Here is an 18,636-nt window from a genome sequence, read left to right on the forward strand (position 1 = left end):
AAAACATGAACGCATACGTTCTCAGCTATCTTTACTAGAAGCTCAATTTCTGCTCTAGTTGACTGAAAAGATTTCACTAATAATTTCCATCTGCTTAATGTTGGTTAGTCACAGAAATAGTCTTTTCCGAAGGATTGTTTCGGTATAATTCTGATGGACAAAGGCAGTCAACCACCAAACCTGGCAACTGAAGGGCACATTCAAGTAACCTAATAATGATGAGTCGTTGACTTTTATTTGAGAAAAATTTCTGAGGCTTCATCCTAGACTTTTCTGGTCATGCTATTATCTCACAAATATGTCATGGCTAAATCTTCAAACCTAGACTATAAAAGCAAGAGACAAAGATAAGGTATTATTTTCTTTGCCCTGCTACTTTGAAATTTTCCAGTCTTAACTTCCCAGTATCTTAATGCTTTTCATGCATAAAACAAATAAAAACACTAATATTTTCCTGAGCCAATATTCTGATTATCAAATAAGCTAAATATGTGCAAATTGCACAGCAAATAAAAACAGGCAAAAGACATCAACAGGCATTTCGAAGAGAAAACAGGAACACCCATTAAATGTGCAACCTCGTTAATAACTAGGGTGATGCAAATTAAAATCACAATAAGATGATATTATTCTACACCTCCAAGATTGCCAAAAGTTTTAAGAGTTAGATAAAATCAAGTGTTGCTGAGAATATGGATTCAATGTTATTGGGGGTGATAGGGACTTGTAAACCACTTAAGCAAAGCTGAGGATGCATATACCCTAATACCTGGCAATTCTACTTCATTCAGTAGACATATTGATGGCCGTGGTTCTCAAAGGGTAGCCTCCCGAGCAAGGGAAGCAGCATCACCTGGATCTTCTTAGAATGCACAAACACTCAGGCCCCACCCTATATCCACTAAATCAGAAACTGGGGTTCGGACCAAGTAAGCTGTGTTGTAACAATCTGTTTAACACTTCCAGGAGATTCTGATGCATGCTAAAGTTTGGGAACCACTGAGTTTCTCTAGCCCAAGAGAACCAGGAGCTATGTGCAAGAAATGTTCACAGCAGCATTTCCTTTAATAACCAAAATAATAGCAAACCCCAAAACAGAAAACAACCAAACATCTTTTTTTCAGAAGAAACATATTATGATATTTTGATAAAATCAAATACTGGATAGCAGTAAAAATGAGTGAACTTCACATATAATTTTCATTACTAGCAAAAAGGAATGTCTATTATAAAATGACTTCAGCTATGACAAAAAGCCCTGCTGGTTGTTCAACCAAATTTTACCCATCATTTCTCGTCAAGACATAAAAGGGATGGCTCCAGAACTTAGATCTTCATTTATGCAAATCAGAAAAGGAATGGAGTATATTCTAGGCCACATAGAGAGAGTAACTTCATTATATACGATGGCTACTACATTTTTTTTTAATGGCTAATCTCAGAAACAAAGCTGAGCAGAAAGACCAAGTTTCAGAAGATAAATTCCATTTATACAAAATTTGAAAGCAAGAAAATCTACACAATGACCTATGTAATGAAGCATAAGGAAAAGACAGTTATAGCCTATTTCTTACTCTCAGTTTTGAATTCATCCATGTTCACTTTATGATCCTTTGTAATTTATCCATCCTAAATATTTTAATATATATTGAACATTTAATTTTAGAAGCTCAGATGGTGTATACTGAGGAAATGACAACATATTCAGCAGGAAGTTGTGTGTTTCTGTAGAAGATAATGCTACAGAGTTCCAGAAAGATAGAGGGAAGAAAGAGAAAATGCGTACAAGATCAGCATACTTTGCAGATAAGGAAAAGAAAGAGTAGGTGAAATCATTTCGTGAGAATAAGTTGCAGTGTCCATGACTACCTTCTGGCATATTCTTTCATTTGTTCATTTGGGCCTTTCACACTCAACAGTGAGCTTCTTGAGGGAAAGGACTTTGCTTTGTTTCTCCTCTGCTTTGTAAGGTTTAGTCCCACATAGTAGGGACTCAATAAATAGTGTATGAATGAATTAACTGAGTAGATGGCTCCCACCTAGACAACACGTACTACTTCTCATAGGGGCAATTTCGTAGCTACTCCCCCTTCAAAACCTGCAATGGCTTTCTATCTACTGCAGACCAATTTCTGAAGTCCTTATCTTGACTACAAGGCCCCACAGGTCTGGCCCCTGGCCACTTCTTGAACCTCACTTTCCCCCTTGCTCATTCTGCTCCAGCCATACTGACCTCCTTGCTGGTCCTCAAACATGCCAGGTACAACTCCATCTCAGAGCTGTGTACCTGCTTGGAGTTCTGTTCCCCCGGATAAGCAAACCACTTGCTCCCTATCTTCACAAAGTACTCCAATGGCAACTCAGAGAAGCCCTTCACGGCAAACCTATCAAAACAATACCCTGTGTCAATCGTTATCCTCTTACCCTTTACTTTTTCCCACTGCATGTATCACTTCTTGATGTTTTAATACATATAAATAAATTTACTTGTTTTGTCTCTCCCACCACAATAAGGATAAGGACTTTGCTTTGTTCACTGATGGATTCTCAATATTTAGAAGAGTACCTGGCTCATAGACATTAACCAATAACAAACGTGAATCTAGAAAATGAACCAACCAATGAAAAACTGGATAGTTCACGTTCATCATAGGACATGAGAAATATGTTTAATAGCTTCATGTTTCCCACTCATTCTTTCACTCAGCAAATTATCTGTGAGAGCTGACTATGTGCCAAGCACTGCGTGAAACCCTGGGGATCCAACAATGAGCAAGACAGAGAGTCTCTCTACCTTTATAACTAAATTGTATTCTCTATCTTCAAGAAGGCAACCTAAAAATACTAGTTGGGTATATTTTTCAGCCAAAGCAGATGTGAAATACCAGAAATGGGTTGGTTTTTATAAAGGGTATTTATACATGGTAGGAGCTTACAGATACCAGGCCATTACTTCCCTCACCAAAGTCTATTTTCACATGTTGGAGCAAGATAGTTGCTGATGGCTGCAAGGGTTCAGGCTTCCTGGGTTCCTCCCTTCCAGGGTCTTGTTTCTCTCTGGGTTCAAGGTTCCTTCCTTCCCAGGGCTTGCTTCTTCCTGGGCTCAGTGTTCCTCTCTTCCTGGGTCTGGCTTCTCTTTCCTCTGTGAGCTTACTTTCCAGGGCTCCAGCTTAGGGCTTCAGCATCAAACTCCAACATCAAAAACCCTCACATGAAAAGCTCCAACTCTGTCCTCTGCCATGCCTTTTACCTGTGAGTCCCCACCGACCAAGGGGTAGGGACTCAATGCCTTAATGACGTGGCCCAAACAAAGCCTAAATCATAACTCAATCATACCCACTGGTAGAACAGATTACAAACATAATCCAATATCTATTTTTGGAATTCATAACATATCAAACTGCTACACTAGGTGACATATCAAAATTTTTCACTTGTCTGTGTTACAAGACTGATAGGAAAAGTATGCTACATTAAAAGAAAAAAAGTAGTATTCTATGAAAAGACCACAATGAAAAATACTTAAGAATTAGAAATATGAAACCCCACTGCCTCAAAAAAAGAAATTTATAAAGAAGTCCAAATGTTTATAATCATATTGAAACTAAAAATTGATGTACTGGATTAACTAAAAGGACATATACAAGTGAGACTGTTAAAGCACTATAGGTAATAACAGGTAAGGATAAGTTAAAAACGCTGCAATGGCTTTCTATCTTCTGCAGACTAATTTCTGCAGAAATTAAGTATTAAATAAAGTAGACATATTCACTGTGCTGAAAAGACTGTTGCAGGAGAGAGTACATATGAAATATTTTGTCCTTAATGAGGCACAGCAAATGGCATTGGCAGCTAATTATTCAAAATCGTTAGGAGGTGGGGATAAAAAAAAGTTGACATGTTACACAGAAGTGTATAAGATCCTAATGAAAGAGTAATAATAATAGTAAAGACTCTTGGAGGCAAGCACTAGGCAATACCAGAAAGGATAATATCTATAATTATGTAAGAGAGTCACAAAAAGAATATGGTCAGAGGTCTAACAGGGTAACAGAGAAAAGAAAATCTGAAAAAAATGCAGCATCTATGTAATTTTATTGAATATGTTTTTTCAGAGGTATATTCAAATAGGTAAATGCTGCTTATACAGAAGGTATGTGTAGGAAAGAATATTAAAAACTCTAGAAAAATAAAAGTACCATAAAAGATAGGAAAAACCTTACACATGCAAACTCCTAAATCCATGTTTTAAAGTCTCAATGTGCTTAAAATAAATCAAAATATAAAGGTCACAATCAATGCTGAGACTCACAACTTCTACAAATTCTTAGAATATTCCATGTATGAAGTAGTTCTGTAATGAAGACATTTCTGAGTTAAATTTTTTTTGAGGTACTAGGGGCCAGGGATTGAACCTGAGACCTCATATGTGGGAAGCCAGAACTCAACCACTGAGCCACATCGGCTCCGAGTTGGTTTTATCGTTTGTTTTGTTTGTTGTTTGTTTTTGTTTTTTCAGGAGGCACCAGGAACTGAAATGGGGACCTCCCATTTGGGAGGCAGGTGTCAACTGCTTGAGCCACATCTACTCCCTGAACTTTTTTTTAAAGGCAGAAATCTATAGTTGATATTCTTACATCATATCTAACTGTAATTTTTACATTACTATTGTTTTAAGGAAGAGTTCCCTGACTCTTAAGTGTCATAAATAATGTGTCTACTAATGTTCTGAAAATGTGATTATTGAAGTTTTTTGTGTTTGGTTTGGCACTAGGTGTTTTACACGCATTATACACCTCAGTATTTTTCAAACTATTAGTTGTGAATCATTAATCATCCTTAAATCCCAGAGTGCGTTGCTTTAAAAATAAATGAAATAGGTGTAACATGGGGCATTTTTGGGACATTAGAATTGTCCTGCATGACATTATGACAGATACAGGCCATTACACATTTTGCCCAAACCTATAAAAATGTGCAGTCCAAAGTGTAAGCTCTAATGTAAACTACTGACCATGGTTAGTAGCAATGCTCAAAATGTGTTCATCAACTGTAACAAATGTACCACACTAATGAAAAATGTTGTTAATGGGGAAAAGGGGGGTAGGGTATATGAGAACCCCTCTGTATTTTCCATGAGTCATTTATGGAATCTAAAACTTCTTTAAAAATTTAAAAAAAATTTTTTTTAATTAAATACTATAAAATAAAAAATATCAGAGCACATACAAAATCTAAGAGGAGATACTGTTATGTAAAGTTTTCATTTCCATCATACATACATGCAAATAGGGACATGCTACCAGAATGAGATGCAAAATATATCTCTTATTGTGGATCCCAGTAAAAAGTATGAAAGCATCTGCATTATTTTAATTAATTTACATAAAATTCTATAAGGCAAGTGTTAGGGATTGAACCATATGCTTAAATTCTTAAGGATGTGAAACCATTTGTAAATAGGACTTTTGAAGTTGTTGTCACTTACAGTGAGGCCAAAGAAGATTAGTTTGGGACTTAATCCAATATGGTTGACATCTTTTTCAACAAAGAAGATTAGACACAGAAGTAGAAGCCAGAGGAGAGAGATCACCATGTGATGAAGGTTGAGATTCAGTTACAAACCAAGAACAACAAGGATTGCCAGCAAGCCAGTACCAGAATGCTATAGACTCCAAAAGAAAGAATGGCCTGATGATACCGAGGATGAAATTCTGGCCTCCAAAACTGTGAGACAGTAACTCCTTGCTGTTCAAGCCAACCCATAGTGTGTTTTTTGTCCTAGTAGCCCTGGCAAACTAAGCAAGTATTACAACTCTCTTTTTACAGATGAGAAAGTAGACAATGAAAAGTAACTTGCTCAGCAACAACAAATGACAGTAAAACAACTATTCAAGCCTTATTAAACTACACCTATCTAATTTTAAGCCCACATTTCTCTACAGGAAAATACTAACACAGGGGAGAAAAAGAGTGGGAATGAATTACAGTTAACAAAATATTTAAACATCTGTTTATTTACCTCCACCTTACAAAACAGATACCTTCAGTCCCTGATGTAACAAATAACCTCTCTCTCTCCTTGTCTTACTAATGAAGGCACAACCTAAGTAACCTCTGGCCATAAAAAAAAATCTCATAACTTTAAAAATAATATGAAATGCATAAACATAGCAAATTGCAATATTCATGTATTCTACTTTGAGATAAGTACTTCACTCAAGATTCAGTACAATGCTCCCCACCCCCAAGTACCTCCACTGCCAGCACAAGAGGATGACCTTTGCTGTGTCAGCTTACAGCAAAGACCTAGGTGAATTTGGAATGGCAACAACTACAAAAGTACAGCTACCAGTAAGCAAAATTTTGACAAGGTTGGAGAAAGGAAGCAGTTTGATGCTTGATTATTACTTTGTGAAATTTTTAGAACAATGCTAATGCTTTTTCCATTCCATGCTCAATAGTTTCATTTTCCTTCCTCACTGATGGTTGCTGACCTGTTCAAGACATGTGGGCACTAACATTGTGACTGAAGAAAATGACTCTGAGAATAAACAATGGGACAAAGGAAAAAATGCTAGCACACCTATTCGTTCTTATGATATATTCTAGGCAAATAGCTGATGTGTAAACATCTATTCAAAAGTTTGATACTTCTGTTTGGAATGATAGAAAAGTTCTGATAATGGATGGCAGTGATGACAGCACAACACTGTGGATGTAACTAATACCACATTAGAATGTGTTTTAAAGGGGAGAAATTTTAGGCTGAATATATGTTACTAGAATAAAAATTTAAGACTACACGACATAAACAGTGATCCCTAATGTAAACTGTGGAAATAATAGCATTACAATAATGATTGTTTCCTCAACATAACAAAGGTACCACACTAATGTAGTCTTAAAAATAGGGAGATCTGTGAGTGTGTGCAAGGGTAGGTATACGGGAACTCTATTTCTGCATGATTTTTCTGTAAGCCTACAACTTCTCTAATAAAAAAATAACCTAGAAAAAAAAAGTCTGGCACTTCACTCACCAGAATGTTTTTTGTTTGTTTTTATTGTTTGACTCTTTTGGGGGGTCAGAAATGGGGGCTGTTTTTTTCTTTTCCTGCTAGGCCTGGCATGGTGATACTCACAAGGAAGTCACAAAGCCCACAAATTATTTTAGAAGGTTCCACCTACAAATTAATTATCCATCTCAAGGAATTTCTTCTGAGTTAGGGAATCGAGAACTTGAATGCTGCTCTCTGACCTGAACTGCTAGGAGTTAAGTCTCTCAATGAAAACCGACACTGCCCCCTACACTCTAGTCATCATCATCTTGCAGTATCACCAAGGCACCAAATGCTCACCTGCTCATCTCTGTAGCTGACTCTGCCAGGATCGCCTCACAACCCGCACACTGTCTAACTCCTGTTTATCCTTTTAAGATTCCAACTAGGTGCCACCTCCTCCAGGTGAGGTGCCCCTCCAGTGTGCCCTCAGGACCCTGCACGGCACTTCTCACACTCTGGGGTCATGTACTCAGCAGTCTCTCCCTTAGACTTTAAGCAACTTCATACTAATTCTTCCATCCTCTAATTTTTTATTATACTGGAAGACCCTCCTCATCTTAGTATTAAATATTTTCTAAGCAGGAAACATCACAGCTCTAACAATATTCCTTAATAAAAGCAACACCCCCCTTCCTCTACCCATTCTTTCTTCCCTAATTTCCCCTTAACACTCAACACACTACACACACACACACACACACACACACACACACCTGTACTGAAGAACAGAAATTTATACTTGAATGATATATTTGAAATGTCAGCCCTTTTCCTAAATATTCCTGCATAGTATACTTCTATAGTATTTTTTAAAAATTCATAAATATATACATATATGTATATATAAATACAGTACCATTTTACTATGAATATTTAACAGGCTCAAATAAAGCTAATATTTCTAATTATCATTCTAATACAGATTAATTTCAAAAATTAATCATCAATATGATGATGTAGATTAATAAAATTAGCACCAAAATTAGTAACCATTTCTAAACACTGTTAGGCTATCACATGGCTTTGCATGACAAACAAAACAAAATTAAAAATAGGGGAAAATAATAGTTCTGGTACCTTTAAGACACGTTTGATAGAACCCAATACAAAGTTTCTTTGTGGATGCTTCTTGCTCTGAAGAATCCAGTCTTGATTTAATACCTTTTCTCCTTCTTCTAATACACATTTCTGACCTTGAAAATGTGGTTTCTCATATAAAATCCAGCTAAAAATATACAAAAGCAATGACCAGTTATAATTATTTTCTAAGAAACTGAGGCACAAAATCAATGACAGTGAGTCACAGACAATTTTATCAATGTTTTTAAGCTGGGCTATATTCCATTAATAGGATCTAATCAATTTTTGAAACAAGAATAGATGATAATTAAAGTACAAATATTATGAGGAGGAAAAAAATAGAAATGTGGAAATAAAAAAAATTCTTCCTGAAAAATAGCACCACAATACAAATATATCTATTTATATGTTATAAATGTCAGTATTTATATATGTTATAAATATCTATTTTAACATATATAAATAACAATAACATGAATACTGACCAATGGGTAATTTAAAAATTGGACAAAGAAATTTTGGCTGCAACATGACTGTGAGTCATGGTTAATAATAATAAATGTTTTCTCTTATTTTTATACCACAAAAAGCATCCTTCATGCCTTGAACATGTCAGCTATATAAATGACTATATATTATGTGGCCTTCACATTCCTTAGTGTCCCAGAGTTTTCACTCAACTTTATACTTGGTTATCAAAATTAAATCACGAAGAAATATCTCTGCTGCCAAATTTATCCAAATAGTGCAGTTACAAAACAGAATTGATTGTATCTATTAGGTCCTGTTATTTACTCCTAAGTGCTTATTGCTAAGCACTAAAAAACAGCCTATATTTTCTTCCACAGTAAACAAAAAGAACAATTAAGTTATAAGACACCAACAATGCTTTAGAACATTTTGTCAAAAAAAGAGGAAAGGTGATGTGACTTTAATTTTTTAAAAATGTATAAACAACAAGAAGACACAATTTCAGAAAGTATGCTATAAAATTTTAAGAGATTTCTTACCAGCCCCTTACAACTTTTACTAGTACCCCACTGGGAAAGGACCATGATGTAGCATCAGGGATATTATGGTAGACCTCTTGTTTATATTTATTTCCATGGAGATCATAGATAACCATCTGCAACAGATAATAAGTACAGTAATTTTAAGAATGCACTTCACATTCCAAATTTTTAGAATATAGAAAATAAAATATCCTAAGGATATAAAAGCACATTATTAATTTAGTTGCTGAATCCTTGAGAGAAATAACAGCTAAGTCTGTCAAAATTATTTCTCTTAAACCCCCCAAGACTGAAAGTAACTCTTAACATATTTTATCTGTCTACCTGATAAACTTATGCTTACCTTCCCAGGTCTTGGGTTACACCTCAAAGTTTGCTTGTCAACATTCTGAAATTTAAAAAGTAGAAGAAGTAAACCTTAACGAGGCATCAATGGAAAGATACATAGTTCACTTTCTTAGCAGTGGTAGATAGAATTCATCATGCATTTACTTAGTGACCATTATGTACAAGGTGCTTCTCTAGGTGCTAAAAGGGATATAAAGGAAAAGGAAAATATAAAGGAAAATAATGCACTGTCCCTGAACTCAAGCAGCATATAGCTTATCAGGGGAAGGAGATTATAACTTTCACATGACTCTTTGAAGACAGGACTAAGGGAAATCCATAGGTAAAATACAAAGAAATGATAAGTTATGGAAAGTCAAAGAAAATGATGCCAAAATGGACATGGGGTGATGGCACAGGGAAGTCCAGAAGAGGCATCTTGAGGAACTGGTATTGAGAGGATCTCGAAAAGCAGAATTTCAATAAGTGATAAAATGTGGCAGGTTGGGGTGGGGGTAGTAGAAAAGAAAATTCTAGTATAGACCGTCTTGAGAAAAAGTATGGTGGCAGGACCAAATGTCAGGGAGACATGGGTGGAAAAAGAGAACTTAAGGAGCCTTAGAAGACAATGAATAGCCTCCACTTGTTTTGGTAAGCAATGGGGAGGCATTTAAGAAATATTCCTACAAATCCCATGATTCCTTTTAAAATGACTTTGCTTTGCAAGGTATTAGTTGATATTCAAGTATTACCAACTCCTACTAAGGTTGTTCAAAGTAAAGATACAGACCTTGGGAGTCCCGGGGAAAGTTCCATGATCTTGAGAATTACAAGAAAGGCAAGTCCCACATACAATGCATTTTTTATATTATGCATTTTTAAATATTTCTAAATTGAAGAAAAAGTAACTGAATTTCAAAAATTTTTTCAGGTTGCTTTCCTTCGACTCACTCTACTGCACTCCTTTTTATAAAGTATAACTGACTACACTGAAAGGGTATTGCCGAGCAAACACTTTACATTTTTACCCAAGACTCACAAGCTAAATGGAAAGTGGCAATTTTCCCATATAGAGCACCTTGAGAAATCCAGAATGTTGTTACTTAATTTTGGCTGAGAAATATCAACCTTTTACATTTTGACTAAACAATTTTGTTTTCTCAACGTAACAGTGCAGCTAAAGCACAAGTTAAAATACACTCAACCAAAGAATAAAACATCTATTTTTTTTTAAACAAACCTTATACAACCTCAAAACACTAATTTCCTTAACAAGCTTTTAATGATTTCATGACCCAAAGCTCTGCTTCACTGGTTAATAAGCAAAATGACTTACCTCTGTGAAAGGGCTTAATCTGGCTGAGCTGTCCTGAGTGTGGAAACACTTTGACACGGGTTCCTGAAAAATCCCACCAAATCTGGCTCCTTTTTCTGAGGAATGGGTTTTGGAAGTCTGCAAATACTGATGATATGCACTCTTTAAAGAAGAATGTAGTTTGGAAGTAAGGTCAGATTTTTGTAAAAAGGAGGCCTTTTCCGGCCACAGGCCCATTTGCAGTTTGGAGGTAGTAGGTTCATTTGACATTACATACGAATTCTTAGAAATTTCATTCCTTTCCTGGTCATCATCGGGGTAAAATGTGATTGAAGAATCTGGCAGCTGGAAGGAAACGTGTTCCCTTATCCGAGCTCTCAGACTTCCTCTATGCAATGATTCTTCTTCCTCCTCCTCTTCCCCTTCCTCCTCTGCCTCCTGTCCATCATCTCCATCAAAATTCATCTTTAAACGCTCTGATACTGACTGGAGAAGTGACAAAACAGAGGAGGGGTGGTTTGTACTCTCTCTTGATTTTGTGGAGCCATGGTGACCAGGAGAGACCTCACTGGATAGAATATCCTCCTGAGAGCTGTCATCCTCATAGATGGGAGACAAAGCTAAGGGATAAATTTTGTATCTTTTGGCCTCCACTGATAAGAACATTTCTGAACTATCACTATCAAATGTCTCACCTAATTTGACATCCTTTTCAAAGTGATGGACAAGGTCAGTTCGACTCTCAGACCTTTCACACGCTAGAACAGGCATGCTGTCAGTGGATGTGTCAGGAAATGAGAGAGAGCGCGTTGTTCTTACTTCCGCAGAAGAATACTTGTCCTCATCTTGAAGGGGCTCCTCATATAATATAGTAAAGGAAGACTGTTCTTGCTCATCCTGAGAGACAAAGGCTAAGTGAGATTGTTCTTTTTCACTGCTATAATCCGGATCTCTTTTTTTGTTATATACTGCAGTAACAGACATTCTTTTGTCTAGCCTTACTATGGTCTCCTCAGGTTGAAACTCCGGCATTGCTAAGGCTGGGTAGCCTTCATTATCCTTACTTAATGTGGGTGATTCATATCCCCCGAAATGTGATGCAGTTCTACTGTCACACGCAATCAAGCTTTCCTTTATTCCACTGAGCTCTTCCTCTGTTTCTCCAACACTCTCTTCAGCATACTCTTGGGGTACTTTTTCTCTTTCAGAAACAGAAGGCATGGCCTCCACTTTTGTAATAATCAACTCCAGACCTGTTCCAGACGTTTTTTCAATGTTTAACATAGTGGATAACACATCATGTCTCTGGGTACTTCCGTCTGAATCATCTGGGGATGTTCTCTCCATTTCCACCACAGGGCGCATGGACATGATTGCTCCAGTAGTCTCTTTAGCATCATGCTTGTGTGCTTTTTCCTTTTCTAAGATGGCAGGGACTACCTTCCTGTGGGCTTCTTCCACTTCTAACACAAAAGGCACCATCTGGGTATTCCCAATAACCCTTTCAGCATCCTTTTGGTAAGTATTTTCCATTTCCAACATAGCTCTCTCTGTCTTTTCAGTTATCCCCTCAGCATCTTTTCGGTAGATATTTTCCACTTGCGTGCTAACAGGGATCACCTTGGTTTTGCCAATGTCCCGTTCAGCATCCTTCTGGCAAATATTTTCTACTTCTAGTGTGACAGGTATCACTTCAGTCTTTTCAGTAATTCCCTCGGCATCTTTTTGGTAGATCCTTTCCACTTCTGTGCTAACAGGTATCACCTTAGTTTTGCCAATGTCCCTTTGAGTATCCTTTGGGTGAATATTTTCCATTTCTAACGTTACAGGTATCACTTCAGTCTTTGCAATATCCCCTTCAGCATCCTTTTGGCAAATATGTTCCATTTCTAATGTAACACATGTCACTTCAGTCTTTCCAGTAATCTCAGCAGCTTTTTGGTTGACAGTTTTCACTTCTGAAATAACAGGCATCAATTCAGTTTTGCTAATATCCCCTTCAGTATCCCTAATCTTATAAGCTTTTTCAGTTCCTAAAATGGCAGGTAGTCTTTCAATTTTTTTAATATTCTTCTCAGAATCTGTTTGGTATACTTCTCCCATTTTAAAAATATCAGCTCTTGGCTCAGTTTTTGTGATATTCAATTCAGCATCTTTTTTGTGTGTTACTCCCATTTCTAACATAGGAGGGACTGCTTCAAATTTCATAATATTCAATTCAGCATCCTTTTTGTTTGTTTTCCCCATTTCTAACATTGACGGTATAAGCTCAATTTGTCCTATATTTACCTCAGTATCCTTTTTGTGGACTTTTCCTACTTCTGACATTGCAAGGGGTGTGCTTTTATTACCATGCCCTGGCGAGCTTTTTTCTGTTATGCATACAAGACTATCAGACAAGCTGCTTTTAGATGTGCCTGGTACATGGACATCATCATTCACAAATGCAGGCCATTTGAAGTTTAGTACAAGAGTTTTTGTAGCCTCTGTTCCTGTTTTGTGATTATCCACACATTCTACAACTACTTTCTCTTTGTAGTCCTCTTTGAGCAGCAAGTGTGTTTTTATCCCATCATCTAACCCTTTCTGGGGCATGTCTTTAGCTAGTAAAACAGTGTCTGATTCCTGCAAATTTATAATCTCAGACTGCCCAGCTTCATTTCCAGAAAATGGGGGTTTTTGGTACAGAACAATTTCTCTTCCCTTAGTTGACTCTGGGTCACTAACTAAGTTACTTACAGAGAAGAATCTACTTAATACTTTATTTTCATTGATTTCACGTGTGCTTTGACTGACTGCCTGCTCTGACACCAAGAACTCCCTAATTATATCATGTGGCTTAACACTATCACTGTTCAGAATTTTTGAATTATTAGCCTGAAGTTCAGAATCCCAGGTATTCTCAGTATCTTCAGGAGCTGAATAAATATTTTCCTGGGCTGAATAAATAATCTTATTAACTAATTCCCTAGCTTGATCTTCTAACAAACAAGACTCATTCATTCTATCAGAATCAAAAAGGAGATGCTTCTCACCATCTGTAGGTAAAATACAGGCCTTTTCTTCCCCTTTGACTTCTGACATGTTTTCCATGCTCTGCTCTTCCAAATGATCCATCAGTTGGATCTCTGTTAGTGTCACTTCTTCTGATGGCTTTTTCTCAGGGATATCTTCTTTCAGGGGACCTGGATTCATTATATCTTCTGTGGCTATCTGCCCCTGGTAGGTACCAACTATGTATTTGGATTTCAGTTCTTCCCTAACAGAGTTCAAAATCTTGTCAATTAAAGTGTCAGCCTTTTTAAGTAAACCACCTTTGGAGTCCAAGAGTTGGTCATGTGCTCTTGTCCTTGTTTTTATGTGCTCAGCAGATGCTTCAGAACACTGCTGGCTCGAGCTGTTAACTGACACTAGAGCCCCAGCAACTGCTCCAGTCCCTGCTTCCATGGGATTGTCAAATTGGGCAGCAGTTGGGATATCAAGAGAAACCTTCCCAGTATGAATCCCCAAATGTTCTTGAAGTGAGGTCACTTCTGCTCCTATTGGGATAAGTGTTTCGAATTCCAAGCAAGAGCTATTAGGGGACAGGAGGTTAGCTAAGGAGGCCCCTTGTTGTGTGAGGCCTATGGTAACTTCTACAGAATCAATATTGTCTTTGGGATTATGTGAAATTGTACCCATGCTAACTTCTTCAGAGTGACAAGAGGAAGAAGGCAGGATATCAGTACCACCACTCATAAAATGAGCATTCTCTCCTGATCTCAACACAGAAGGAACATTAAGAGAGCCTGAATCCTCAGATGAAAAAGCCAATTTTTCTAAACTGAAATCAGAACTTGGTAAAGGTGGATTTAATTTTGCACTGTCATTTTCTTGGAATTTGGGGAAAATATCAGTTAAACTGAGTTCTGCCATTTCTGAGAGACCAGATGCCTTTTCAGTCCCCAGAATATCTGAAGGTTGATGAATCACAGTAGGGTTGATTTCACAATTCTGTGCCATTTGCCTAGTGACTTTCTCATCATGAATAGGAGATAGCATTCCAGATATATTACCTTTGAGAAGAGCAGGAACATCACCTAATGCTTTTATCTTTGTTTCCTGTATAACTTGATATTTGGAAACAGAAGTAGAAACCTCAGCTTGGCAATTCTCTTTAATGTCAAAATCCAAACATTTTTCTTTAGTCTCCTTATGATCCGTGGACTGAATACTTTTGCCCTGTTCAACCTCTGGACGAATTAATTCTGATAAAATAGGCTCTGCTAGCACATCTGTAATTTTGGATGGAGAAGAAGAAATTTTATTCTGAGAAATATCTCTGGGATCTGTCTGGGAAACAGAAATCTTGGATAAGGCTAGAGTTTTAATTCTTCCAGAATGTGACTCAACAGGAACACCATTCTGACCATCAATTTCAGATTTTGATAATATTCTAGCAATGTTATCAGTTTTGGTTTCCAAGGAAAAAGAATCAGGCTTCTCTACAGTGTTCTTATTTGCATTAGTGTTTGAAGATGCTAACACTATTTTATTACAGTCTTGAGATAAAGCTGAACTGTGGTCCTTAGAGAGTCTTCTAGGCTCACAGCCCAACGTGCCCACCCCTGTTGCACAGATATCGCTTTCTTCTAAATCTAGAGGACCCTGGCATTCTTCACAATCAAGAAGAGTTTCCTTTGATTCAAGAATTGCAGGTGCATGTTGGGAAGGAGGACTTTTACTGTCTGCTGCCTCAAAACAATTAGCCACATTTTCTTCTTGACACATATTAGAATAGGAAAAATCAGCAAAGCAGGTAACCCCAGCTTCATTTTTAAAGGCAGAAACATCTGACTTACTGAATACGCCAACTTCAGAAGTAAAGGTAGGAGATGAAGTACTGAAACTTGATTTTTTATAGTCAATGGTAAGAGATTTTGTATCATCAGGTGATATTTTGGCTTGCTGAGAACTCTGAGAGTCATGAGAAGATTCTGAAATATGACTTCTATTAACTTCAAAATCTAGTTCAGATGCTATTTTATTTTCTAAGCATGGTGCAAGTGCTGATTCATTGATGCATTTTATAAGAGCAGAATTATTTTGATTTATTCTAACAGTTTGAGGAGTTTTGTCACATAGCCCAAAATCAAGCGTTTTGGTTTCTGTTACAAGCAATTCGTCAGTGACTTTGGATAACAACTCAATTCTATCATTTGGAATTTTTACATGACTGGAAGTTGTGGGTTCACCAGCTGAGGTCTTTTCCATTTCTTGTTTGATTTCTCCAATAGTCAAAATTATCTGTGAGTCTGAGGCAGTTGGCCTATTTCCTTCATCTACAAATTCTGTGTCTGTCACAGCCTGTTTCTGAAGAGAAATGATGCTGGCATGACTAGCAACTAAATTTGATGAGTTATCTACAGGTTGGCTAATGTAACGTTTTCTATCCAGCAAATGCAGATCTTGATGTCTAAGAGATTTATTTGGACTTTGAATATCTGTACTTTCCTGTTTGGCAGTGTAATTTCCATCAGTTTTACCACAAGAGAAGTCAGAACTGGCAGGGCTCCAAGCATCAACCTGTTTTCCTCTTTGCACCAACGTTCTATCACTCTTTTCTTTTACCATATTTTCTGTTGCAGCTTTCCTCTGAAAGTCTGGACTGCAAGGAACTCTGCTATTACTTCCTCTAAACAATGACGAACATCCCAAATTTCTGTTAGCTTGAGGAACTGGTACAAAACTTAGATGGTGCTGCGAGTCAGATTCTCCAACAATGGAGTTGGAGACAGTCACAGAAGAAGGGGGTGACCTACTTCTACCAGGTCCCCCAGGATCATTTTTATTTAAAACATCCTTAGAAGCAGCATTATTTTGCACTTCCAGGTTGTCTGTCCAATGACTTTCTGTGTTCAGATTTATTTTGCTACAATCATTGTCTTCTAAGGGGCTTCTGAGCAAATGTCCTTTCCTAGATATTTCTGTACTGGCTGACAACAATGATGGAGCTATCCCAGCCTCAACTGCACATCCAGTGTCAACATGTGTGCTTGTACTGGAGTCAGAACTCTTATTTTCTCCGTCTAAGGGACTCACAGTTTCTAATGTCTGTTTCTTTAAATATTTCTTAATTTGTCTGGGGCCACGATATGTTGCATATGTTACCGAAGGCTTCTCCTGTTGACCATCAATTTGTCTGTAAAAAGAATCAGTATGAAAGTATCAAGAAATATAATAATACCTAACAGTAACCCCAGAAACTGCTGAAGTATAATTTTCAAATACCACTTTCCTTATATATATTAATTTGGGAAGAAAATCCTAGAATGAGTTAATTAAATCTATTACTTTTTTAAAAAAAGATTTAACAAGCAGTACATCAATGTCCAGACAGCAAGAATAATGTTTGAGTCTCTTAAAACTATTTTTCTCTTCTCTGATTACATATAAATCTCTCTCTGTGGTAAAAGAGGACAATGTGGGTTGTTGAGCCCAAGGCTTGGGTGCTAGTAATCTCAAAGGAGCATTTGACACAAAAGAACCACAATGCCTTTGTGCCTCATACAAGATACCACAAGCTTATGAGTACATCATTATGATTTATCCACAGCATCTCCTAGCATCATAGTGTGCTTCTGTTCTTTGATGTGAATTTGAACAGCAACTCTAGCAAATAAGTTGGACAAGTTTTTAAGAAAACACCTGAAAGAGGTCTGGAACAGAGTATGTACTCGGTAGATACATGTTGACTCAATAAATGATGTAACCGCCTTAAAATTCCTCTTTCGTTTTAAGTTCTTGAAACATTTAATTAATGTAGTGAGTATATAATGCTTAGGTAAATACAGAAATAAAAAATGACTTCTGGAAAAACATAGAGAACAAACCCAAGTATAAAGTTCCTGATGCTCTCAAAATCCAACTTTCTTTGAAGAATCTATCTCTAAGAGTCCTCACACCATGGCATGCTGCCTTGCAGCCTTTTACGCATGCTGTTTCCCCTCCTAGAATTTTAGCCAGCAAGAGAAACTCTAATGTGCTCTAAGACTCAGCTCACAAATTACCTCTATCACAAACCCATCTCAGGATCCCTCTACCACCAAGATGGGCAACTAGCCTCTGGTCTGTAGCTGCAAAGGCTCCTGACTACAATATTTACCATCTTAAATTATAAACAGTGTGTACTTATTTCTACTTGAGGGAAGGCACTGTGTTTCAACCATCATGTGTTTTTAAGTATTCACCACAGAGTATGGCAAATTGTGCATGCTTAATGACTTTTTGTGAAACAATGAATGACTAAGTAAAGCAATGATACTAAATGCTAAGTAATCTATTTCAAACTAATGTCTTAATTGATAGGTAATATAAAAGTATTTTCAATTCCGAGCTCTAATTACATTTTAGTGTGCTGACTATGAAAATGTATGGTAAAAGAATTTGATGTGTGCTTCATTCAGTTTTTTTTAAGAGTAAACAAAGCATAATTAGAGCATCTCTATGAATAATATGAGATCCAGTTGAAAGTATCCTAATACCTAAAAGAATACAAATTCTACCAAACTTTAGAGCAATAACATTAAGAAAGCTAGATTTGTCTAAATGGTAAAACATGGTCCTCAACTATGTCTTTTACATACTTCTTGAATTTCAACTGAGAAACACATTTCAACCTATATAACTGCTGGTCTCTAAAACCCTAACACCCACTATTATAAAAAAAAAAAAAATTGTTGTTACATTCATTTATTTTTAATGCCCATTATAAAGCAGCTAAAGGAGATATTTAGAGAAAGGCTTTGCCTTACAAAAGTGCTTTAAGCTGCTGCATGAGTTTTAGGCTAGATTAAAGAAT

General features: G+C 36.8%; 1 protein-coding gene across 2 annotated transcripts in view; it reads right to left on the minus strand.

Moving 5' to 3' along the window:
- The window catches only part of CRYBG3 (crystallin beta-gamma domain containing 3), a 143,979-nt gene that overhangs the window by 64,723 nt on the left and 60,620 nt on the right, over nt 1–18,636 (minus strand). For both annotated transcript variants that reach the window (XM_058296017.1, XM_071214876.1), the window contains exons 4-7: nt 10,818–16,977; nt 9,498–9,542; nt 9,152–9,267; nt 8,139–8,286 (exon numbers count right to left, since the gene is read on the minus strand). In XM_058296017.1, coding sequence (XP_058152000.1) covers nt 8,139–8,286; nt 9,152–9,267; nt 9,498–9,542; nt 10,818–16,977 — 6,469 coding nt within the window. The remainder of the gene's footprint in view (nt 1–8,138; nt 8,287–9,151; nt 9,268–9,497; nt 9,543–10,817; nt 16,978–18,636) is intronic.

This window comes from Dasypus novemcinctus, chromosome 4 (assembly GCF_030445035.2).
Source record: "Dasypus novemcinctus isolate mDasNov1 chromosome 4, mDasNov1.1.hap2, whole genome shotgun sequence".
Classification (NCBI taxonomy): Eukaryota; Metazoa; Chordata; class Mammalia; order Cingulata; family Dasypodidae; genus Dasypus; species Dasypus novemcinctus.